At 33.9% G+C, this 26,612-nt stretch overlaps 4 protein-coding genes across 14 annotated transcripts in view; 3 read left to right on the top strand and 1 right to left on the bottom strand.

Moving 5' to 3' along the window:
* The window catches only part of LOC105454598 (zinc finger protein 737-like), a 2,975-nt gene extending 2,558 nt beyond the window's left edge, over positions 1–417 (top strand). Inside the window, exon 3 of the mRNA XM_011697316.1 lies at positions 9–417. Within this exon, the coding sequence (XP_011695618.1) occupies positions 9–417 (409 nt within the window). The remainder of the gene's footprint in view (positions 1–8) is intronic.
* A 920-nt stretch (positions 418–1,337) lies between these two features.
* LOC105454582 (mediator of RNA polymerase II transcription subunit 18-like) lies at positions 1,338–5,190 on the top strand. 5 transcript variants are annotated; one of them, XM_011697272.1, is made up of 4 exons: positions 1,338–1,474; positions 3,115–3,193; positions 3,267–3,551; positions 3,656–5,190. In XM_011697272.1, the coding sequence occupies exons 3-4, from the start codon at positions 3,346–3,348 to the stop codon at positions 4,113–4,115; spliced, it is 666 nt and encodes a 221-aa protein (XP_011695574.1). In that variant the 5' UTR covers positions 1,338–1,474; positions 3,115–3,193; positions 3,267–3,345; the 3' UTR covers positions 4,116–5,190. The 5 variants fall into 5 exon arrangements, with proteins under 5 accessions (XP_011695574.1, XP_011695575.1, XP_011695573.1 ...); XM_011697273.1 differs by lacking the exon at positions 1,338–1,474 and adding an exon at positions 2,608–2,949 and having other exon boundaries at positions 3,296–3,551; XM_011697271.1 differs by lacking the exon at positions 1,338–1,474 and adding an exon at positions 2,608–2,949.
* A 589-nt stretch (positions 5,191–5,779) lies between these two features.
* Positions 5,780–19,514, top strand: LOC105454581 (RNA-binding protein 1). 7 transcript variants are annotated; one of them, XM_011697264.1, is made up of 7 exons: positions 5,780–5,919; positions 6,970–7,187; positions 10,464–10,556; positions 12,343–12,390; positions 12,604–12,651; positions 16,695–16,781; positions 17,215–19,514. In XM_011697264.1, exons 2-7 carry the CDS (start codon positions 6,979–6,981, stop codon positions 17,216–17,218), a joined length of 489 nt encoding a protein of 162 aa, XP_011695566.1. In that variant the 5' UTR covers positions 5,780–5,919; positions 6,970–6,978; the 3' UTR covers positions 17,219–19,514. The 7 variants fall into 7 exon arrangements, with proteins under 7 accessions (XP_011695566.1, XP_011695565.1, XP_011695564.1 ...); XM_011697263.1 differs by lacking the exon at positions 17,215–19,514 and having other exon boundaries at positions 16,695–16,788; XM_011697262.1 differs by lacking the exons at positions 16,695–16,781; positions 17,215–19,514 and adding an exon at positions 14,453–14,619.
* A 199-nt stretch (positions 19,515–19,713) lies between these two features.
* On the bottom strand, positions 19,714–26,324 carry LOC105454580 (SET and MYND domain-containing protein 4). The gene is made up of 7 exons (XM_011697261.1): positions 25,535–26,324; positions 23,835–24,381; positions 22,398–22,723; positions 21,768–21,976; positions 21,533–21,657; positions 21,186–21,395; positions 19,714–20,234 (listed from the first exon to the last, which is right to left on the bottom strand). Exons 1-7 carry the CDS (start codon positions 25,842–25,844, stop codon positions 19,913–19,915), a joined length of 2,049 nt encoding a protein of 682 aa, XP_011695563.1. The 5' UTR covers positions 25,845–26,324; the 3' UTR covers positions 19,714–19,912.
* Positions 26,325–26,612: the final 288 nt, after the last annotated feature.

The raw sequence follows: 26,612 nt of genomic DNA, 5'->3' as shown, positions 1-26,612 counted from the left end.
GTTCATAGTGATGTAAGGCCTTATAAATGCGAAGTATGCAAGAAGAAGTTTGCATGGAAATCGAGCCTGACTGTCCATAAATGTGTTCATAGTGATGTAAGGCCTTATAAATGCAATGTATGCGAGAAGAAGTTTGCAAGGAAAAAATATCTGATTCTCCATAAACGTGTTCATAGTAATGTACGGCCTTATAAGTGCGATGTATGCGAGAAGAAGTTTACAAGAAAAGATTATCTGATTCTTCATGAACGTGTTCATAATGGAGAACGGCCTTATAAATGCGATATATGCGAGAAGAAGTTTGCAAGGAAAGATTATCTGACTGTCCATAAACGTGTTCATAGTAAAGTACAGCCTTATAAATGCGACGTGTGCTCATCCAGTTTCAAGCACTTGAACGGTATGAAACAACATTAAATGCGATGGCATTTAAAAAAAAACGAAAATTTAAAAAGTACATGATTTTAAAAGCAAATTGAAGAAACTACTAATTGATTAAAGTTTTTTTGTTAATATAAATAATAGGTAAATGAATAACACATGAAAAAAGCAGAGAATCGATTATATTTGACGGTGCAATTACAATTCAGTAAATTATGTAATTTAAACAAAGATTAATGATCGAAAATTAATCATTTGAAAAGTAATAAATTTCATCTTATTTTAAGTCAAAAATCAATTTTTTATAATATAAATATGTAAACAATACATACAAGTAAAAAAAATTCCATAAGTATGTTATTCGTAAATAAATTACCTTTCTTGTAATATATAATTATCTTATAAATAAATAAATAAAATTTCTTATAATATATTTTGTCGTGAAAATAGTATGTTTCTACTCTACGTTTACTTTTTAATTTGTTTTATCGTTATCACTTGTACATGTACGCCTATTTGTTTCAATTATAAATCTCATTTCTATGTATGTAAATTAATTTTAAATTCGGCCCAATTTATTTTTAAATTTTATTTTAATAACTCTCTGGATAAATTAAAATAAAATTCATATTAATTTATTGGTAGAAATGAATATATAAGTTGATGGCAAAAACAAAGCAATAACTAGATTTACACTTGATAACCAATATGTTTTTGAAGTTATAAAAGAGTGAGTCCAATTAACCTACGTTCCGACAACATTTTAGACTCATCTCAATCGATGTCTAGAAATTTTTTACTACCACTAATGAAAATCTTTTGTATTAAATTTACCAATCGGCTATGTATATGCTTTCGATTCTCGCTCAATTGGAAGAATGAAAGTAATAATATTTTTACTGTGATATATGTTATACTTGGTCTATTTACACTATATACCTATGATTACGAGTTTACATTTTAACAGTTTTATCAGTATTCACGCGCCGCTGTACACTATTGTCGGAGATTCGTTAGGATGAGTTGATAGAAAAATAAAAGAGAGAGAAAAATGTACGAAATTGTCAATCCTATCGTCACGCACAGAACAATGGTAAGAACGCTGAGATTGTGCTTAAATTAACGAGATTGCGCTTTTCGTCTTCGATGTAAATTGTTCATTTCTACGTAAAGACAACTCGATCGTCTGGTGTACCTGTAGAATGTGCAAGACGTGTAGAAATATAACTGAGACAATATTACAGTAAATGTTATCATAATATTATTACATATACTGAGCAATATCTCCAAGTATGTGTCTCTTACTCTGACGTACACTTTTACCAGATTTCGCTTTTGATACTGCTTCTTGCGATCATAAAGATTCTACACACAATAATAGTCGTTCATGTAAAATATCGTTAAATGTATTTTAAGATTTTTTTATTGAAGAGAATATATATTTAACATAAAAAAATAAAATCTTTTCTCTTTTTAACATGACATTACAAGAAAGTTTTTGCTAAGGATAAATAAGAATAGATTGAAATAATTATTAGCATAGGTTCGAAATAGCAAGAAATTATCAAATTACATCTGAAAACGACATTACAGCTTCAGGACATTGAACGATGTAATAGAAAATTATGACTTTGAATTGTACAAAACTTATTGTTATTCAGTTATATCTTTGATATCTATAATGTTTGTAATATATATATAATATAATGTAAAATTTATATAAAAATAATACATATTTATTAGATATCTATTTATGAAAAAAAGCATGTAATTTGCATTTAACATTTAACTTATAATAATAAAATGGAATAAATTCGTTTTTATTTGTTTTCTAGTAGAAAAAAATTTGTTTTATAAACAAAGCATTATTGATTTCATTTAGGTATAATCCTCGTAAAAATAATAAAATACTACAAAGGTAAAGAACTGTTTTGATAATTTATAAATATGTCTCATAAAAAAGTCAATATATGCGATTTATGTGAAGATGTGTCTCTAAACTTATATATTTTAATATTTCACAAAGATAACAATAATATTTTTGAAAAAGTAATAGATATTTACCAATCAATGTAAGTTTAAGTGTTTTACGTGCCTTTGGCATGTTTAAAATTTTAAACTTGTATATTTATTACGCAATATATGAACAATATTATATTCTTCTGTTTTTACATTTCTCACGGATGATAAATTACCTTCCAATGTGCGGATGTTTTTAAAATCACTGAAACATTAGTTATATCTACATTGAATCCAAAATTCACCAGATGCAATATTAATATTGATAAAGAAACGTTAATTTTTGACATGCAATTAATTCGCATCTAAAAACCAGAACATTATTGCGCTTTATTTGTATATTTTGATTGCTAATTTCAAACTTCGTTCATTCTACTGTACCGTAAAATAAAGCGCATGCGTATGTGACGCTGACCGCTGACGCGCATGCGACCACAGAGCATTCTATACTTCTATGTGTTGACATTTCAATATGACAAGTTTCTAACCTTTTAACTGTCACATTCTTTCATTTCATTCAAAAACGCATAATTTGAATATTGTTTTGAGGTGTGTGCTGAATTAAATAATTATCCTCTTTTTTTAAATTCATATTTGATTGAATATGAATTATAAAAAATGCGGAATGTAAATTTATTGAAATAGAAGGGTACTGTTATATTTCGACTTTCATAAGTCCACAAATATTTTATTCTGATGTTAAATGTAATGTAGAGAACAAAACTTTCCCCCCCGAGAGAAAAGAATGTGCGAAGGTTCAACTGGGTGTCATAGATAATATACAAAAGCAGAGGTATGCAAAAAGCAAAAAGCCGTATGTACAAGTTGCGCACAAAACAAGTATCAGTAATTTCCATTTTTAACAGGGATTCATCATTTTCTCTTATCTCATCAGAAACAAGTTCCGAGTCTGTTTACTTGTCGTCGAAGTTGATATAAGCCAACATGACTGCTCCGATCAGTACTGCCATGGACAGTTTGACCGCTGCACTGAAGTCGAACATTATTCCCAATCAGGAGTATCTGCTGCAGGGATCGGTGTTGGATACCTCCGTGGAAGTACTGCTGCACAGACTCCGTGGTTTGTGCGACAATGTGGATCATGGACCAGAGGGCTTCTACGACCACGAGATGTGTTTCAGCATTCGCAGGTACAATTAATTTCTTTCAATTCCATGTTTTTACATATGTGTTGTAGCTATGACAAATCTAATCTGAGTCGACGTGTGGCAATTATTTGCTTGATTTTCTTCAGAGGCTCTCCGCAGGAACAGCCGCTACTGCTGCGAGTGCGACGTACTCTCGATCCCAACAACGCGGATATGCCATGGCAGTTACGATACATCGGCCAGCCCGAGTTAGGCGATAAATCACGACCCACAATCGTTCGCAGCAGCATCGACATCGCCACCAGCAACACCGTGGTGGAGTTTCTCACCGAGCTGGGCTGCAAGCTGGACTTCGAGTACGTTACTCGCGGCTACATGTTTCGCAAGGGGCGAATGAAGATCACCGTGTCGAAGATCTTCAAGGTGAACCAGGGTAAGGTGCCAGAGAGCGTGCCGGAGATGATATCACAGAGCTACTTGGTGGAGCTTAGTGTGCTGGCCCCCAGCGGGCAAGACGCCATAGCAGAGGACATAAGGATATTCGCGGAACAGCTGCGACCTTTGGTGCAATTGGAGAAAATAGATTACAAGAGACTGGTCCATTAATCGTGAGATATTCCTATTGCAAGGAATCTTTTCATCATAAATATCTTGTATAAATTTAGTGCGTCGAAAAATGTTCGCCATACATTCGATTTAAAAAGGAAGGCAAAGAAAATTTTTAGGATATTGTTTTAATTGTCATATTTTAATATTTATCGTAATTTGACGTAAGACTTGACTTTGCCTTTTAATTCTTCACTGACTAGAGACTCACTGGGATTTATTAAAGATTCTCCAGATTCATTCATTAAGAAATAATACGAAGTGAAAAATATTTTTTATAAAATGTATAAGTGTTAAGTTACAAATTCGAAATAGAAATGGTGATTACGAGATTATTTATGTATAAATACCTTAAAAATTAATAGAATATGTAAACTTTAGTAAAGACAATAAGCAAGCTAATGTATAATGAGAGTTTAAAAAACTTGGAAACACGATTTTCTTTCTAGCGAGAATTCTGACCAAATGTACGCACGCAGACAGAAATGCCTCGTCATTTGAACTTATAGTTAATTTTCACAGAAAACGTTATAAAATGCATTTCACTTCGCTCTACTTCAGGTTCGAAATTATTAAAACAGCAAGAGATGAATTTCATATAATAAGATCATACGTTTTATTTCTTCGCATTATTTTTTTTACGAAAATTCGATAATTTCGACAAAAAGTCGAAAATTGAATATATAATATAAAATTCTTTTCTATTCTAAAAGAGAAATTCATTTACTGTAGAAAATTTTTTAGATTATTGTAGAATTTATAATATATATGTTTGTGAATATATATTTTTCCATATTTCTATATTATATATCTCTTGCAAGTATAGCAAAAGTTCACCTCAATTAAATGAAATTATTATTAAATTTGAATATCAATTTGGCTAACATTTCACAGAAAAATTGATAAATATTGAAAACAGTTGTTACCTAAAATTGATTTATTATATGGGAGTTGTATACACTGTATGTATGTACGCATTGAAGGCTATTTCATTCCTTTTCTCTTTAACTTAAGTTAAAATAAATCGAATTTATCTTAACTTGTAAGGATGAATTAAATAATATGAATAATGAGACACAGCGCCGTCGGAATCATTTTATATTTCGATTCATCGTTCCTTTCTTTTCATATAGATCACTTAATTTTTATCTTATCTTGTAATTGGCCAAATTCACTAAATGTAGTGCAATGCAATTTACGTGTATTGTAGATAATTAAACAATTTGATTTGGCTGGCACGAAAATTTGCCCAGGACTGACGGTCTTTAAGTCCCGAAATACAATAGGTGTTGTAAGCCTTAAATCGTAAGAAATGGACCAATCGCAGTCGAATATGAAAAAAATCAATTACGATTGATCAATTTTTTACGGCTTAAGGGCGAATTCACATCTTGACAGAAAAGCGGAAAACAGAAAAGCAGAAGCCAATCAGAATTCGAGTTGGTAGTCAATAAGTTTTTGCTTTCTACTTTTCTTGCTACCAGTGCGAGTTCTGATTGGCTTCTGCTTTTCTGTTTTCCGCTTTTCTGTCAAGGTGGTGTGAATTCGCCCTAATTGTCGGTAATTCCGACTTTTCAGCATCCTCTTAATTTCGCGCATGCGCACTCCATTTTGACGAATACAACATCCGGTACTGTGGCGCCGCCGAACCGCGATGAGCAGCGAAAAATAGCGAGGGAACCGCTTCGGCTTGACGGCTGGCGCTTCGCTTCGATTGTTTGCAAGTGCTGCTTCTTGCTACTTCACAGACGCCATCTTGTTATAGCACGGTGCGGAACTTTATCCAGCGGCTACTTCACTCCAGGTAAATATCCGTTCGATCTGTTTAACGAATCCTCGCGAGGAGCATTTGTAGGATCGCGCTCGTTCAATCGATGGCTGGAGACTCACGAATATGTTGAAATCCACACAAAACCACGCGGGCACTGACTGCCATTGCGCCGACAGTCACCGACCGGTATAGGCGTGTAGGCATATAGGTATAGGCATATGACGCCGTACAACAAGATTTCGTAAAACTGAATGCAGAGAACGAAATGATTAAAATCATCTCGTTCTCTGCATTCAGCTTTATCGTTACAAAATGCTCTGTACGGCGTCATACGCCTACACCTGTACACCTACCGGTCGGTGCAATGGCGGTAACAGAAATGACAGGATATTATTAGAAGAAAATTTCGAAGAAGGGAACTTTTAAAGAAAAAACTTTCGACCTGTATCGCAAATTTTTATTTACGGAATTGATCGGCAATATATCGGCAGATAGGAAAAGGGGCAAAAAAAATGGCAAATCTAATCTTGAGAAAATTAATTGAGTTGCTGCAAAACTGCGATTTTCAATTAGACGGATTAGCAATATTTAATCTTTCTTTTTTTTGTTGTTTTTTGGAATTTTTCAAGATTTTTTGGGGGTTTGTTATGTCCAGGCTTACTTTGTTACTGGGCATGGGTGTTTGTAGCACATAATGAAGAAAATAGATGTATTTAGGTGGGAAGCTGAACGCCCTCGAAAGATCGATGATGGATTACTGATTTATAAATAACGTCTCTTTTTCGTATAAATATTTCGAGTTTATTTTGTCTTTTGTTTACTTCTCTTAACAATTTAGACTGAGAACATATAAACTGGATGTATTTCCTGTATCTTGTATTTTCTTACATTTGTACAGTCATGGACATATAAGTTGCGACACTTTTTTTAAATTTGGTTTTGGAACGCACTAATATTTTGCAAATGTGAACCACGATTGGTGTACTATCTTTAATCTAGAGACAATACCATGACTGTACTATACTCGCATCGCGTCGAAGAATTTTTTGGAATTATGTTGTTATTTATGACGCTTGTTTGCAGATTTGAAAAATGTCACGCTATCGTGAATGGGATCTGTCCTGCAAAGTTTACGTTGGTAATCTAGGCAGCAGCGCTAGTAAACATGAGATCGAGAGCGCCTTCAGTAAGTATGGTCCGTTAAGAAATGTATGGGTGGCAAGAAACCCCCCTGGCTTCGCATTTGTGGAGTTTGAAGATCCAAGGGATGCTGAAGATGCTGTGAGAGGATTGGATGGGACGTGAGTATTTAAGAATTACTAATTCTTATATCATGCTAATTAAATGAGATTGAAAAAGTAATGTCAAATGATAAATCATGCCAATATGTCTGTTCGAGTTATGTGCACTTTTTGCAATTGGATCGAGGGGTCAACCACTATGAGAGTTAGCGTACATCCATGATAATTGATTCTGTCCTTTAGAAATTTTCACGAACTCAGAAGTGATTACTTTTCTGTATCAATGTTCATAGTCCATGCACGATTTCATTTCGTTAATTGTGCATGGACTATAAGCATTAATGTAGAAAAGTGATCATTTCTGAGTTTGTGAAAATTTCTGAGAAACAGAATCAATTACCATGGGTGTACATTTCTTTAGGAATATATTGCTAGTATTGCGGCAGTACAATACTAGCAATATGCTATCAATATATAGCAATAGTTTGCAGGTATATAAGTTAATAGATGGCAATACATGAGAAAATACAGATAGCAATATTACTGATAATACGAAAGAAAAGAAATACAAAAGCAATGCTAGCAGTAAAGTGTGTTGTATTGCCATAATTAGTAATCGCTGTACATTTTTTTTGTAGTGGTTGACTCCTCGTCTCGGACTCTCGAAGTTATTGCTTTCTTTCTTTCTAACCGCCGAATATATATTTATCTTATTTTAATGTTAACATTTTTGGGGATTTTAAACAATACGAACAGATCTAATAATGACAAACTGATAAATTTTCTAGTAACGAATTGTACAATGACAAGGAGAAATTATCATAATCTCTGTCTCATGAGCTCTGATTAGCTTGATTGACATTTAAGATTTGTCAAATGCAAAATAAAACTTAAAATTAATTGTATTTGTTTTTCTTGTTCATTTTCTGCAAATGTAATTTATGTAAAGTGTATATTTTTAATTAGTAATTAAATAATGAAAATAATTTAATTTTAGTTTGATTAAAATAATTAAGAGATTAGGGATAAGCACTTTTAAATTTTGCAATTGACAATTTAGAAATGTAATCGGCCGATCAAGTTAGAGGAATTCTAAACTGGATTGATCATGTAACTTTTTCACTAGGAAATGTGAAAAGTGAAAATTTTGATCTTTGAAGTTAATAGAGAAATTTTTTATTTTTCATAGTTCCTCCTTCGGAAAGAAGAAGTTACATGATCGACCTACGAAAGCGTTTTATCAATTTATGTACATGTATGCATGCGCTGTTGTCCTAATATCACCAATGAGATACTATTAAATGACCATTAAGACCGTCGAGCAAATATCGTGTCCATTAGAGAGGCCCGAGAGGCCCTGAACTAATTAAAGAGTGTCGATATTATCGACTATTGACATAAATTTGCAATTGTTAACATAAATATTTAAATAATGCATTATCAAAATTATAATTTGTTATTATTCAAATGTTATATAAATAATGAATATTTATAACGCTATAATATTATACTTATATATTGCTGCAAAATTACAATTTTTTTTACTGATACCATCTTTATAGAGAATCAAACACGGATGATAATTATAAAAATTCAGTTTTAAATAAAATTAATTATTAGCAAGTTGTAAATATATGTACATGTCTAAAAAATTTGCCTAATAATAAATTATAAAATTAATATATTATTGGCTAATTGCTTAAATTTTAACAGCCACGCTAACTCCCATAAGATTGTCGGTCTTCAATAGCGTCTCGTCGGTGACCTAGTTTACACACATATTGAGCTCTTGATGCACGTATTAACTAATAACTTTCTATTAAATTATCTTAATTTCAGCAATTCATTAAAAAAATGTATTAATCTTATATAATATGCATCAAAATGATTAATTAAATACACATATACGCACATCGCCAAAATTAAGATAATTTAACAGAAAGTTACTATGCGTATCAAGTGCTCAGTGTAAACTAGGTCATTAATGTAGTACACATATACATAAGTTTTCAAGCATACCAATCTTTCTTATTAAGTATCTGAATTTAATTCTCAATAAATAAAAACTCAATATTATTTCTTTAGCGTGCAATTTGCAGATCATGCCATTTCCATTTTATATAAGTACACTTTAGAATCTTTGTATGAAGCAAATATTGGCTCTAGCCATTGTTGAACTGAGAGCTGTATGTAAAGCGATTTGAATTTCTTAAATTTTTTTTATTTTCGGCATAAAGTTAATTGGTATGACTTGATAGTAGATTAATATCTATATATTTTAATTTTAAAAATAATTTGTAAATCTGAAAAGAGAATTAGAAAAATTTTAGACTGAAAAATAACCGCGTTCAACAATAAATAAAACAGACGAGGATCCTTTTCATCAGAGATAGTGAAACCGGTCCTGAGTCTTCTCAACTCATTATTAAAGCTCACATATGAACAAAATTTATAAATAGTATGGGAAAAAAATAAAAATTATGTATACAATTTATTATTTGTTATTTAAAAAATTCTGATTATTTGTGATTTGATTATTGACAGTTACTCGTCTTGTAATTGTAATTATTTTTAGACTTGATACAGTCTCTTTTGATTTTTGTTTATTCAAAGTGAGAAAAAAAATAATGTTATATTATAACATATATGTATAGAGTTACCATATCAGAATTTTGTTGTTGTTTGTAAGTCAAAACTACTTACAGGCCAGAAATCCTCGGACATTTCGCTCCGGACGCTTACAAAAGTGCATGTAGATTAGTGAAATTGATCAGAACAGTTAATGAATAATTACAATTATTATTTAACATTGTTTATTGATAGATATAGTAAGCCTTAGAGATTGGTAAGAAACTGATCAATCATAGTCGATTATTTTTCTCGCACTTAGTTATACTTAGTTATGCTTACCGCACCTATTGCAGATCAGAATTAAAAACAGTACAGCGCGGGAAGAATCGATGCAAAATATTTAGATTTTCTTAAAACCTGAACGTTATCCTGGGTGCCTTAAAAAAAAAGAGGACGATGTCCAGGGAAAAGAGGACAATCGACAACGACGCAGTCTACATACACATATATAACATATATATCTCAGCTACATACTCTCTATTCACCGCTTTACAATGTCTATTTATTATTATTTATTATTTAAAAAGCTCATTTGCAATGCGTTATTGAGTATCAATTATTTATCTTGCAATTATCTTTAAAATTGATACAGCCTCTTTTATTTTTAAGCTTTGATTTATGCAAAGCGAGAGAAAAATAATTTTGACACAGCAAGATCATTGTCTCACAAGTGTCGAGAATGCAAAATGTTTCATCTTTTTTCAGACGATGTTGCGGCACTAGAGTGCGAGTCGAGATGTCCTCCGGAAGAAGTCGACGTGGTGGAGGAGGCCGCAGACCAGGTCCTCGTTATTCCAGGTAAGGGATACGGTATTTCGCAGCAGTCGCGCATTTCACAGCGAAAACGAACATTAGAGCTGCGACGTGACTAAGTGTTCCTCAACAACGTAGGTATTTCATGGTGGGCAGAGGAGCTTCCCTCTTGCCCACGGACGCAAGGGTACGCTCTTATCAGCAAAACGAAGCACTGATCAGTCTTTTTTCACTCCCCAGTGAATACATTTTCGTGCACATTACCATCGCGAGACTCGATTGTCCCTTGTATCTCTGTCTAGGACTATCGTTATATACATATTTAGTTTTTGCATATTTATATTATTATATATCGTGTTTTTTTTTTCTTTCGTTGTCGTGTGTCTGGCTAATCCTCCTCCTTCTCGTTCACGATCGTGAGTTCGCAGTTTGAGATTGCCGACTGTTTAAATTTAAGTTAGGCCGCACAACGTCTCTAGAGATTATATCACCGTAGATGTGTAAGCCTGCATGAATATGGTGGAAGGTTAATTCTGAGGATTAGCCAGAGCGCGGCTAAATCCACACTGCATGTTCGCGCGGACCAGGAAATATTGCACTAAATACGAATTTTTCAAGGCAAAAGATTGTGAGGAACAAGTCGGATTTCTAACTGCTCTTAAGAATTAAATATATCAAGCACAATATTAATATTAATTGCTTCCAATTATGATGTCAGATATTAAATCTTTTGGCGCAATTTAAAGAATTTAAACGTTAATGATTAATGAATTAAGGGGGGAATCTTTACAAGAAAACTAAAAAAACAGTGATTTTTAAGAATGTTTTTTTATCTAAAATGAAAGTGAATAATTTCAAAAGTTTAACAGTATTTTACTGTATATTTGAGCATTGAAAAAAAATGGAGTTGTTCGATTGTGTACAATCAAGGAAGCGTAATTTTTGTCTGACACACAAAAAAATCAAGTTTTTTCTTAATTTTTATAAAATTATCTTCTATATGAACTAATAAAACTTTAAAAATTTCAAAAATTGGATAAGTTATGGTGATTTAAAAAAAAGAGTTAAAATTTTCAAGAAAAAATTTAATTCTTTTTTGCAAAAAAAATTGTTTAATTTTTTTTGTAGTATTGTTAGTTCATATAAATTAAATATAATTTTATAAAAATTAAGAAAAAATTTGGTGTTTTTATTTCAAACGAAAATTACGTCTCTTAGATTGTACACAACTCCTGCGGCGCGACGTTAACGCAAGACATTCTGTTATTTGTTAATCAAAAAATTTTTAACTGCTTAAATATACAGTAAAATACTTTTAAACTTTTCCCTCTTAAATTTGATTTAATTCTATGCTGTCCAGAATTTATAATTTCAGATTCAGGCTTGAGTTCTTTCATTAGATATTTTCTGTTTACGCTCAATTTCGGGGACTTAAGATCTGAGATCATTAAAAGTTTTTTTGACATGCGTCATATCACTTCAAAAGAAAAACGCATTTGTAATAATACTTCGTGGATGATGCGGAAAACTATTAACAAGCTATATAATATATATATATTTTTCATTTTATTATATAATTAAAATACCAAAATATACTTGTTACGTAAATGTGAAGCATATATTCTCCACATGTTGGATCGTTTTTTTTAGAGATTCCTACAGTCTTTTTCTTCTTAGCACTTGGTTGCCTTGGGTATCAACACTCATGTCTTGCTATCTCTTTCTATCGCTCTGTTTCTCTTTTCCATTGCAATGCTCTCGTATTCCATATGCTTTAGCAAACAATCGGATTTGTATGATACATCTTTTTTTTTTTTAAACAAATTTGTAGGTCCAGGTCGCGCAGCCCCCGTAGGAAATCCCTTGGTCGTTACCCGAGGTAAGACTCCCGCTCCTCTTAGCTCCCGGATTCCCCTTTACAGTCTTTGCAGATAAATACGTCGCTTCTTTCACTCTCGCTTCTTTCTTTCTGTCCCCGTCTTGCCGTCGACCGCAAATTTTCAGGTGCTAAGACAAATGAAAATCTCTCAAAGTGTGACGCGAGGCAACTCACTTGGCAGACATACATTGGTTTATTCTTAATCTTTTGTAGGTCCTGGTCGAGAAGTCCGCGGAGATCATCGATTAGCCGCTACTCAAGGTAATTGATTCCTTCTCTTTTTCTCTGCTAGTTGAATATTTTTTTTTTTTTTTACTTAGCTTCGCAAAAGTTTTCAGAATCCTGGCGAAACGGGATGTCAAGTCAGTAGGTATACACTATCGCTTGCGTATTGTGTAGTATACATATATTTGCACTCATTATTTTTATCACGGGATTGTAATTATATTCACTAGAGGCGTTTAAAGAACGGAGAACGATGATGGAATTGAATTAATTGGCGAAATTTGCAAATTTAATTCAATAAAATTTCCATATAGAAACTGATTTCGCTATTTGTTTCGTCACCGTTCTTTCCGTAAGCGGCCGAAAATCGTAATTGAGAAAACTAAAGGAAGTCTTAGAGAGTAGATTACGTTTTCGGCGAATCATAGGTACTCGAGTGGCGATAAAAGAAAAAGAAAAAATAGTACTTAATGGGTATTTGAGTTGAAAGTGGGAGGAGAGGACTGAACGAACTGTGCGATGGTAGACGAAAATGAGGAGGGATTTATATAGAAATAATAATTATAACAAAGCAGAAGCAGGGTCGCGAATTGCAGAAATGTGTGATAGCGTCGGAAGCAACAAAACCGCAACTTCGGAATTTTTGCGTATGAACTTGCGTTCACTTATCGTGCTATTGTCGATTTTACTCTTTACTTCAAAATGGGAGACTTCTCGGTGTCTAAATTGATAAGAGGGAGTAAAATTAAATGCATTACTTTAATCTTTTATCGTGAAGTTACTAGAAAGGTTTAGCATTTTTTTAATGACTTCATGATAACTTGACTTCAAGATTGTTGAAATTACGAAGACAGATTTATTTCTAGTAATAATAGCGAAGAATGACTTCTTGTTGGCAAAAAGCATAATATACGTTTCAGTTTAATTAATTGAATGTATGCTGAATTAATTTGAGTGTCCGATACTTGTTTAGATTTTTTATTTTAGTAATATATATTAAAAAAAAGGATAAGGTAAGATAAAGAAATTTATTGTCGCTGTCGGGACTTTTGATATCGAAAGAAGTTAAGAAACACTGCTTTCATCACTTCTCATCGCACACGCACCGTGGCATGAATGAGGCACGCTCAATAATTCAAACGTATGAAAGTGTGATTGGTGTGATCTGTACTTACTATCTACTTATCAATTCATTTCGTCACAATACATGCTTGATGCGTCGCGACGAGAACGTGGTGCGGAAGCGATATATACATCCATCACATTATAGATATTCGAGTCAATCAGCACGGAAGCACTCAAGAGAGGTCCTCCCTTCTTTTTTTTTTCTTTTTTTTTCTCTCGTACGTACTCGAGTGGGCAGTCTAGGATAAACGAGAATGCAAGAATCGATCGGTGAAAACGGCGAGAAGCGAGCGCGCGTGCAATTGTACGGTCGTGGACAAATAGGTTGCGACACTTTTTTTTTTCTTATAGGTTTCGAGACGAACTAATATTTTGCAAATGCGAACTACGATTGGCGTAGACTGTCTCTAGACTAAAGATACATCAATTGTGGTTCGCTTTTGCAAAATATTAGTTGCCTGTAAAATATATATTATATATATTAAATTTATAATTATATTAGAAACCTATAAAAAAAAAAGTGTCGCGCAACTTTATTTGTCCACGACTGTACATTTCGTTTTTCAATTCGCAAATTCTTGTTATTTTTTTTTATCCTGAAATGACGAAAGTTCGCGAAAACATAAGAAAAGAATTTGAAACGTAAGAGATACGCGATAGTGGCCAGGAGTATGATAATGTATGATTATATTGCTAAAACTGACGTTTGCAGATTCTACCAGCGTCAGCTCCTAGCTCTGCTCGTCTCCCCGCCACTACTACTACCACTACTTCTACTTCTACTGCTACTACTTCTACAGCCGCCGTGAAAAAAGCGTATGCGTACGCGACCAAAAAAAAAAGCGAATCGTCAGTCTCGCAATCGTCAATCAAACAAAACTGAACAAAAAAAATATGCCTGCCTGCCCACTAACTTCCCAACCACCAAGTTCATCACCAAGTTCACCGAATATATAGGAAGTCGTCCGTACGTCTGTCACGTCACGTCACGTCACGTCACGTCACGTCGCCCGTCGATGTTGTGCGTTGTGGTGTTGCGACCTGCACACAGCACACAACGGTGCAACAACCGAAAACCAACAGTTTCCGGGTGCCGTCGCCGCTGCCGGAGTAGCGCCTGTGCTCGAGACTGCCACCTTCGGAAAAAAAAGAAAAAAACAGCGAAAAAACTTTGCTTCTTTCCGTTGCTGTCCCCCTCCCCCTCGTCCGTCGTCGTTGCACTGCGGGAAATAAAAGTCGTCTTGAACCAAAAAAAAAATCGTCCGTCGCTCCACTGCGGGACTCTCCCCTTCGATCACCACTACTACTATTACTACTACTCTTCCACCAACCACCACCATCACCACCACCAACCACCAACCGACCAATCAACCGACCACCGGGTGTTGTTGTGATCCACCTTCTTCGACTCTTCGTCTCAGCTTTCAGGGGGACGGCGGCACACATCGAATCAATCGTCAAAAGTAAAATTCGTCACCGTGAGAAAAATGTCACCCACAACCGGCCTTCACCACCAGTTCGTGAACGAAATCAATCGCGACGCAAATTATTAAACAAAACGAAAAAAAAAGAATTTCTGCATAGTAATTCTATCCACCGGCGCCGCGTCTCTTCATTTGACTACGATCGACTGTCTTCCCGACTGTTCGCCGTTTCGAGACCGACGTTTCTATTCTGCCACTGCCACTACTAGTATTACCGCTACTACTACTACTACCTACTACTACCTACTACTACTACTACCACTACTGCTACTGCTACTCGTCGACCATCACTTAGGGACGTGTGTTAGCCGCAACAACAACTGAGCTCGCGAGAGTTGCCGCCGAGAGATCTTCTCGACCTTCGACTCCTCGAGCAAAATGATCACGCAAAATAAGCGAAATCACCACCTACTACACACCATCCCACCACCACCCAACTACCACCACCAACCACCAGTACATGTTCACAGTTCTGGTATTTCACCGATTTTCAAAGATTTTTTATCTTTATCTTTTTTCATTTTTCATTTCAAAAGATATATATATATATATATGTATATATATGTGTATATATATATATATATATCTTTTTATTTTATTATAATTCTTGTTTTAGATTTGTAGCTGTTTCGGCGAGGAGTTCTGTCTGATTTCGACAATTAATGCATTTTGTCGGGATTGCATGAACAAAAATCTCCAAGAAATTGATTAAGGAAGTGAAATTGTTTTTGACCGAATTTTTATAAACGAACTGTAAAAATGTAATCGAATCAGAGAACTTCCAGCTGATACACATAATATAAATAAAATCGATATATACGAGATGTAACATTTGTTGATAAAATTTAATGAAATTTAATTTACTACTAAAATTATTGTTTCTACTTTCTTTGATTTAGCATTTGATTGGTGAGACGTCATTTTATATTAATTCATTATTAATCGTGTCTAACTATATAGTTTTGATACATCACCCTTTAGATAAAATAGGAACTAGATAATCCTAATTCTCTTACAGTTGTCTTGCGATGATTTTTCGTATCTGTGTTTTATCGCTCCGCTTCGCTCCATCTCGAACAAATTTTGACGTTCTAATTTTACAAATTGCAAGCATTACCATTTATTTATCGTTTCTTTGCTGTAACAATAAATAAGTGATAATTGCGAAATAAATAAAGTGCACAAACAATGTTAATTAGTAAATGATTAGAGAATAAATATTAATTAGAAAAATGATTTAATACATTAAATTCATAATTTGCATTTTAGCAATTTAATTTGAGAAAAAGTAAAGGTATAACGATTATTTATCACGATTATTATAATTATAATGTTTTGAACATTATTATTTAAAAAAGAATATTAACATATTTGTTTGCAAAGTTTGTAACGGAGTGAAGAAACGCGTTCTAATAATCTCGTTTGCTATTTCAAAATGAAGATGATGTCTAACTGTTGGTAATCTTTTAGATCGAGATCACGCAGCCCCCGCAGGAGGTCATTGACTCGGAGTCGCAGCCGAGACCGCCGCTCGCGTTCGGATTCCCGTGACAGACGGTATTAATCCGATATATCTTATTGAAATATGGATTCTTATGGAAATATGGCCGCAGATCGAACTATCAAAATTTTCAATCTCTTATACTTAATTCAATAAAAGAAATAGAAAACATTGATTATTCAAAAAATTAGAGTAAGAAAAGAATTAAGAGTTAATACAAAATCGGGCTTGTCATAATCAGATATAATTCAACATTAAGAAAAGAGGGATAATTACACTTTAAGAGCAAAAAATATACTATGCTATTGATAATATCAATGATAGCTAAATGAAAAATAAATGTTAACGAGATTGTAAACATTTCGCGTTCGCGCGGAATTTATCGCGAAAGAGGAAGCAACATCCTCTCTTGCAATAACGGCAAAAAAAAATGCCAAAAACAACGACGCACTCTTTTATCTAAGCTTTGTATTCTTTATCTAATTGCAGTTAGATGCTAAAAGTTCGAGAGAGAAAGAGAGATAGATAAAGAGAGAGAAAGAGAGAAAAATCAAGCCAGCTTATTACTTATGTCCCGGAGAGAAGAAAATGAAAACAAAAAAAAATGAAGCGAAACACTTCTTCATATGTAAATAATAAAGATTGATTGTTAACCACACATATATGTACGCGCTCACGTTTGAAATTTTTAAATTACTATGATAAGAATACGATAATTAAACCGAATAAAAGACATGTCAGCAGATTTCAGGAATTTAGTCTGTAAGCCATAATATCTGTAAGTTTCAATTATATATATGTCGTGTTTTACATTGTGTTATATCGTATTATACATATATGTCATGTGTACACATTCACACACTCACACAACACATACGCTTACCTCTCTCACTTACTCACTCTTTCTCTCCAAAAAAATATGGATGTGGATTAAATTTATTATTTTTTTTTTTCAGGTAGCGGATAGATGCAAAATAATATTTGTGCATGAATTTATATACATTTTCCATATTCAACTGCGCACCGATTATTTGTCGGTCTTGAAACGCCTTTCAGTCCTGGACTGAAAGCTCAAAGCTGGAATCGCAGTATCACGAATTGGCAAGTCAACTTAATAATATTGATGCGAGGGGGGTAATCACTCAGAAAATAGGTATACATCTGGACTTCTGAGTTCAAGACTTCACCGAATTTCATAGACTGCCATGGACTTCATCGGATTAGACGTCAGACTTTGACGGATTTTATTGGGCTTTGCCAGATTTTCCGGACTTCATCGAACTTCACGGACTGTCATAGACGTGCAATTTTATTGCTATGCCGGACTTCGACGGACTTTACCGGATTTGACTTCATTGAACGTCGACAGACTTTATCAGACTTCTGACGGGTTGTACATCAGAATTTAAGAGTGGTTACCCCATCGTATTGATGTTAATGAGCATTTTAAATATCTATAAGAATTTATTGCGCCAATATCAATATCGCCAGGATCAAATCTTACATTCCATGACAGGCGTCTTATTAATTCGATCATGTAGGGATGTCTAGGAATATGAAGTATGTATCTTTTTTAAATGAACGATAACAAGGACGAAATAAGACAAGCAATAAGAATCGATTCTGGCGGGAGTAATATATTTTTCGCAATAAATTCTTTACAGGTATTTAAGATGCTCATTGGCATTAATATTAGACCTGTTCTTTTTAGTTAAATTTTTTGCACGATTCATTTTTCCTCTTTTTCTCTTCATTAGAGAGAAAAAGAAATTGCTTGTCAATTTAATTGATACGGTTACAGCTTTAGTTTAGAAATGTGTTTCAAAATCGACAAATAATTGGCGCGCATGAATGGAAAATGTATACAAACACAAAAATTGTATTATATCCGCTGTGATCGAATATTATACAGACTTATTACATTGTATCACATATCAATATACTTATTTTTTTAAATCTTTTTTGTAAAAAAAAATCTGGAGTTTCTAGCCAAAAACCAACGAGGTAGCTATATTTTTCTCTAAAAAAAAAGAAGTTCAAATTCAGAACGGTCAGCTAACGGTCGGAGAGCCAAAGATTCGTTCAGAAATCGGATCAAAGGATCGGAGACGGTAACCGTGATTCACACCCATATTTTTTTTAGAGTACACAAATAATTGATTAATTACAATGAACCAGCAAAACATTTTAGAGTTATGAGGCATAGTGTTAGGATTTTGAATTTACGTATAACACTTGCTAGTACTAACATATAATGGCTTTCGATTAGTTAGTATTAATAATTATGTACAGATGGAAATGTGTCGCTATTACGACATCGTTGAGAAGCAAAAATGTATCAATGAGTAATGATGTCCCCTTTCATCTTATAGTTTGTTCATGTGTGCACATACAGAAATGAATTTGTATTTTGATGCAATAGATGCGGACGAGCGCGGTCGTCATTGGTAACCAACTCATGGATGGCGTGTTCGTTTGCACTATCTTACACGAAAGCCCAAACTCGTGTTTGCTTCTCAGTGTACCTTCTTTACGTGTGTACAAGTAACAAAAATTCTTTTTTCTTCTCATTAAAACAATTCATGATATATTCATGATAATAATTATAAATATTATACGATTATTGATTAAAAAACTTTTGGTAATTCAATGTTTTTGATGGAAGGATGAGAAGAGTGTAAGAATTTTTGTTTTGTAAAAAAGTTTGTATTGGCTTTGTGTTTTTGATTGTATAAGACCACAAATAAACTTGTGAATGATAATAAATAAAGGTGTCAAATTTGATCAAATTTTTCTTTGGATATTACGAGCATGAAATTTGCACGATTGTCTTTTTTTCTTTACATAGACTGGATAACAGTAGTGATTAAGAAACAAGTGAATATTATAAAAATTAAATACGTAAATGTAAGTGCGTGTGTGCGCGCGTTTTTTCGTCAGTTCGAAAATCTTGTACGATTCTTTTGAAGGAAGAATTCTAAACGAAAATTATTTTATATATTTTTTTATTTTTATAACAAAAATTTTTTTATTCTTCACTTTCGCTCTTTGTAGGCATTCTCGTAAAAGAATTAAGAAAGTAATCTGAAATCAAATTGTTACACTTGACTGCAAAAGAAATTTGCGCGTCTTTATATATTGCAAAAAGATTACAGCGTAAATTTTTTGATAGCTCCACAATTCGAGATTAGATATAAGCTATATTGCCCAAGGCAAGCGTGCATAGTCTGACCCCCTGCTGACAGACGTGGTAATCTCTGATAGGCAATGCTAGAGTCTCGTCCAGTAGCTTCAAGATCTCCAAGTAAGCTTTCAGCGCCTGCTCATTTCGGCCTTCTTCGAGATTCGTCGACGCGACCCTGAAAAGCGCGTCCGTGTCCTGTAAAGCCTTCAAGCCCTTCAGGATATTCGTGCTCTTGCCGCACTTCGCGCATCCGATCATGAACTCGTTCGCGTCGCTTCTGACCAGCAATACGTTGCCGCAGGACGGTCCAGTCTCACATTTAAATCTGGAGAAACAAGGATGATGTGAGGTAAAATTACCGATATGTTATTAATAAGATAAAATAATAGTTTTTCTGATCTCTTATACATTATTCTAAATTTTTTTTTTATTTGTGTGGATATATAGAGATTTCAAGCAACGTGAACATTTGCTATGCCTCGTGTGATACAGATGACGATCATTTTTCAATAGTACATCCAATAAGTGCATAGATAGGTAAGAAGCAATCACATTCGACTGTTAGATGCTGGTTACATTCACCATGTTTGGTCTTTCTCTCAATCAACCTTTCCGTAACAAGTGGACGCGAATCAGCACGCAGCGACTTAATTTGTACATACATCTTTAACTACCTTTGTAAAGTAAGACAAAATACATACATCTTTAACTACCTTTGAAAAGTAAGACAAAATCTTCTTTCGTCTTCTTTCAAACTTAAATTCTTTTTGAGAAAAAAATTTCAGAAAATATCGAATTATCTCAATATAAAGTATACTTATATATAATTTGAAATGATGCATATATGGGGTGACAATCGAATTCAAACTTGAGACTTTTAACTACTACTCTCATACGGAACAATACTATCACTCCTTATTTGGATATGTTAACAGTTATTTAGTCAATTGTACAAGTAATATTATTAATTACTATTTAATAATATTACTTAATATAACTAACATTAATAATTACTGCACGAAGAGAATTTTATTTTAAAATTTACTCTGAAAATTATGTTAATCGTGGGACAACATAGTTTTCGACGAATTTTATGTGATTTTCACTATTTTAAAAGGAAATTCTTTCTGTGTGCAAATCAACATTTTCATTACAACTCTATTAATTAATAATATTAATTAATAGATTCGCTTATTATGCGCAAAAAAATAACCAAACAATATCAACAATATCGATTACACAACCTGAAACTGCATCTGAGAAAGTTGATAAATACCTGAGCACTGTTGGGTCCAATTCATCTAGAAGTGGCCAGTGCCCCGAACACGCCTCGCAACTACAATCGAACCAATATTGCACCCTCAATTTTCTTTTCCGCTCAGTCTCGGACGTGGTTGTGAAGATAGGACCGTAGTTCTCAGAGATCTCTTCACCTGCGCCGATTGTGCGAACAGCGCGTACGATCATGGTGGTGCCGATGAAATATCTCGGATTTAAAAATTTTTAGTTTAGTCTGTATAGTTAATAATAATACACAGTTATATAAAACGTTATATAAACCGTTATATAAAACGTTATATAAAAGTTATATAAAACGACGGGAGAGAATAGAGCATTATTTACCGAACTACGCCAGGATTGCACGAGTGATTCAGCATCGCCACCGTAGGATAAACGCCACCGCCTATGAACACGCTCTTGGCCTTAGCAAGTGTCTTCTCCCCTTTCGGCCTTACCAGTTCGGAAATCTAGAAAACGAATTAACGGTCAGTAATTGCGGGAACAGATACAATGACGCACGTTTTTCAAGCAATAATCAAGTACGAGCGAATTATGTTGTATCACGCGTCGTTCTTACCTCGTGCGAATTGAATTGCAATAACTGCAAATTGTGTAACAGCAGTCCCGCGATAAACAGTTCCTCGTCTGACAATCTACTGTCCGCTGAATCGGCGGTTTTCACGTTTTCCGGCAAGTAATTGCTGAATCTTAACAATCTGAACAACCAGGCCGCCATGTAGGCTCTGTGAAAAATATCCTCCGGCAGCCTTTTGTCTTCGTGAGTAACTATTAGAATAATATATAAAATATGAAGAAAAAAAAATCAGCACATCAAAAAGAAAGATAATTTGTAAATAATTTGTACTTAAATAATTGATTTATCGATAAAAGAGAAAAGAGTATCAGTTGTTTTAAAAAAAAGTTCAAAGTAAGATTCTTGGTAACTTTATTAATCGAAAGAAATAAATCTAACGACATCCTTCTGTAAAAAAAATCGCGAGATTAAACATGCATGATAAAATATTTGTTCAATCAAAAATTTACTTTTAAATTGATTACTATTTTAATTGCTAGTTTTTACTATTTTAATTACTATTTTAATTGCTAGCTTAATCTGGAATTTATTTTATCCATTTTATTTCACATTATCACAGATACGTAATTATTTAAAGAATATTTATATATTTTTTTTATTGTACTCAGTTACCTAAATTGTAAAAGGTATTCGCGTAATCGTCTCCCCGATACGGATTCTCCGCGGAGATCTTCGGCGTGCTTCCGGGATCCCTAAATCGTTCCTTCAGCCTCGTAATTTCCTCGAATGATCTCTGTGTGATCGCCCTTAGGGCCAGGAAGCACGTGACCGAGGCTCTCGAGTGCCACAGAGCCGGCAGCAGTTTGCACTCCCGCGAGTGTACTTGGGTGTCTGCATCTCTGCAACGGCGACTGCAATACGCGACGTGGTTGCAGGTGCCACAAGCCGCCGGCATCGGCACGAATATTCTCGCGAAGCACAGGTGGCAATGCGTGAGCCTTGAAAGTCGAATGTCGCGTGCATTTTAGTCGCGGCAAAATTTCGCGCAACCGCGACTTTTGCGATGAAGAGAGAAAAAAGAAAGAATAAAAAATAAAGCAGAGGCAGCGAAATAAAAAGAAAGATAAGACGAACTAATAGTTTCGACAACAGCTACGAAATCTTGAATTCATCAAATCTTCGATACTGTATAGAATCTAAATCGGGTCCTAAACGTTCGAGCAATGTTGTAACAATATTGCAACGTTGCTGCAAGTTGGTGTACTGTATGGGAACAGTGCACGGAGAGAATTTCCTTTTAAAATTTACCCAGAAAATCATGTTAATCGTGGGACAACATAGTATTTCGGCAAATTCTATATGATTTTTCTGTTTTTTTTTACTGTGCACTACAATTTGTTGTAGTATATATTTAAAAAAATAGTGAAAATTATATAAAATTTATCGAAATACTATGTTCTCCTACGATTAACATAAAATTTCAGGGTAAATTTTAAAATAAAATTCTCTCCGCGTGATTAAAAATAAAAGTATTACCAAATAACGTAACAAGTAGATTGCCAAGATATTAGGAGTGTGATTTAGATTTAAAGATTTTGCAAGATAATGTCGGTGTTGTCGAAGACATTCCAGCTATTGTTTCTTAATGCTTTAACATTACTTCATGATATTTAATCATTTATTAACAATAGACGCGGTAAACATCGTGTTTATATCATCTTAAAAATGGAGTTTCGTAAACGACATTTTCCTCATGTTGCATTATTAGTGAAGCAAACGCTATTAAAGCTGAAATGGGAAGTCTTACCGCACCTCGCTGATTATCTCTTGTTCCGATCGATACACATACATGCTCTAGAGGATACGCACTTTTATAATTTCGAAAAAATGTAAAAATTTGAAAAAATTGTATCAATACCGAAGAAAAATGTTTTTATCGTCGCGGAATCCATCTCTTGCCAGAAAAAGTTATAGAAAACAAAGGGAAATATTTTGATTATATGGTCATTAAGGTATTCGTATAGTAAATCAATTTTTGAGAAAAAAATCCCTCAAAACTAATGCACACTTCTAATATATATGATCAAGCCCGATATTTCGGATTTATACCTGTTCTCCGCCAGCAGAGACGCGCAATGCGGTCGTTCGACGATCACGACTTCGCCGGGCGCTATCTCCCTGGTCGCCACGGCGTGTCTACCTATGTCACCCCCGTCGTCCTTGATCTCCACCGCTCTGCTGCAAGCGGGGTACAGGGGGTTCCTCTGCTTCTCGGGGATAAATCTGTCCTCCAAACGCGCGTTGGACTCTTGCTTGTCGCGAACTCGCGGGGGATTCTTCTTGGCGGCGGCCTCGTTGAGCTGTTTACCCTTGTCCATCACCGCGAGCATCACCCTGATGTCCGCCTCCAACTTCTGCTTACGCTCCAAGGGTATCTTGGCGTCGTCCAGGAGCTGAAGAGCCCGCCTGAACGCCTCGACCGCCTCGTCGTGCCTCTTCAGGCCCAATAAACATCTGGCCCGTCGCTCCTCGAGTTTATAGAAAAGTTCCTTCGGGTAACCGAGTCGCGAGGCCTCCTCGATGTCCTCCAACGCGTATTCGTGACGCTCCAAGTGATATAATGTAGCCGAGCGATTCGCCAAAATGACGCTTAATTCTATGACATTTAGATTTCACATTCTTAGGATTGATAATCACGAACGATTTAATTATCAGTGATCGAATAACGCTAGGATAATCGCAACATAAATTTTCGAATAAGTTATGGAATTATATACGAAAAAACATGGGCATATCCAAGGAAAGGAAAAATTCAACCCTCCCCCCCCCCTTTTACTTATGTTTTTAGTTTTACAAAATCAAACATTTTTTATACGATATTTAATGATATTTATGTAAAATATCGAATAAAGTAATTCATTAACGAAAAAATTGCTATTTAAGTCAACAGGATTGATAAATCCTTTCGAAAAAATCATGCGAAAAAAAGACGGTAATTTTTTTTTGATAGGCGTATTATAACCCGGAATATTATTTTATTATCTTATTCAAAATATAATATTGCAGTTACATAATATTGTATTAATTTCAGAGTAGGGAAGTAACGCGTTACCGTTTTTGTTATTTTATTTCAATAACGATTGTTACTTTTTTCTCTCTGTAACGGTAACGGTAATATTATATTTTTACAGTAACGGTAATAAATTTGGCGTTAATTTTTATATTTTTATATTTTTATTTTATAATATATTTTTAATTTACTTTTTGAAAAAAATATTTTTCAAAACTCTATATTTTGTACTCTTAAACATTTCCATAGCCACTATCAGTATTAAAAATTTATAATTCTCATTACATGTATAATAGATTTTTAATGTAACAGTGAATATTGGAATGCACTCTTAATAATGGCTTTAATATTTTAAAATAATAAACTTAACTTTCTGTAAAAATAAACATAATATAAAGAAAAACTTGTTTTATATATAAACTTGTTTAGAATTTTAAATTTTATTTATTATTACATTTAATAATAAATAATATAAATATAATACTATAAATAAATAATAATAAAATAATAATAAAATCTAATAATAATAAATCTAATTAAACTTATTTTAGTATTACAATAAAAAACGAAAAAGTAACGAATCGTTATTTTTCAATTATCAGTAACAGTAACGTGTTACTTTTTTAATACTTTTTTAAGGTAATGTCTCCAATCCTTATTAATTACAGATACTAAATGCAAATTAGGTAGACATAATTATATACTAAATAAAAATAACGAATATTATATATACGCCTACCTGTTGATGGTGCTAGAAGAATTGCATTCGAATACGTTTCCAAGGCCTTCGCGAATTCCCCGCGACCAAAAAATTTATTCCCGACGTCTTTCAATCGAATAGCACTGTCGCGATCCTTGATCATAGGTTTCTTCATCTCCAGGGGTAATTCATGTGCCTCGGAGTAGTTCAAAACGAAAGCCACCCTCTCAGCGTTTGATTCGAGGGCAGCGAATTTCTTGAAGTCTTGTTGGCGAATCGCCTTTCTCACCGCTAATAAATTCGAGCGGAAAAATCCAGCGATTTCCGGTTCCAACTCATTTCCCGACATGATATTTTTAAGTATTGTTCTTTATTATTAATGCGTGATAAGAACTAAGAATTACACGTGTTAAACAGAATTGCAATGTATTAGCACTTGGATGATTTTATATAATAATATATTAATATATTTCTATTTTTATCGAATTAAGGAGAAGTATTAATCTATTAATTACGGATTTATTTATTTATATTAACTATGCAGAATCATATTTGACAAAATTCTTTAGAGTTACTAATTGAAACATATCTTCTAATATTAATTAAAACTCCAGGATTATTTTGATAATTATTAGTACAGATATTTATAATAATCAATAATATTTATTTTCACATTTTACTCCGTCGAACTATATATCTTTACTAATTTTTTGCGATTAATTCTCGAATTAATTTCTCGGCAAAATCACATGTAGAGATGATATGAAATTGATTAGAATCACCAATTGGAGAACGCACTCCAATGGCATAGCCCTGAGCGACGACTCGAAGTTACTGGCTCCTCTGGTGGCGTGTCTGGCTCTAGCGAAAACTACGCGCGGCTATTTCGGCGTACGCTATTTTGAGATACTTTCGATCTTAATGTGGGTGTTCGCGCCGCGGTAAAACGGGAACGTGTAACGCCTTCCTCATAGGCGACAACGGAACTTTACGACAACGTAATCCAGGTGTAATTTGGTCACTATAATCCGACGTCCTGAATTATAATGACCAAATTATACCTGTTCTTACGCCTCGCTCCCTTCGACCTTCAGAGCTATTTGCATTTAATGAAATT

The sequence above is a fragment of the Wasmannia auropunctata genome, unplaced genomic scaffold, assembly GCF_000956235.1.
Source record: "Wasmannia auropunctata unplaced genomic scaffold, wasmannia.A_1.0 LD335981.1, whole genome shotgun sequence".
NCBI lineage: Eukaryota > Metazoa > Arthropoda > Insecta > Hymenoptera > Formicidae > Wasmannia > Wasmannia auropunctata.
Note: the sequence above shows the minus strand (reverse complement) of the source record. Positions and strands in the feature narration are given on the sequence as shown.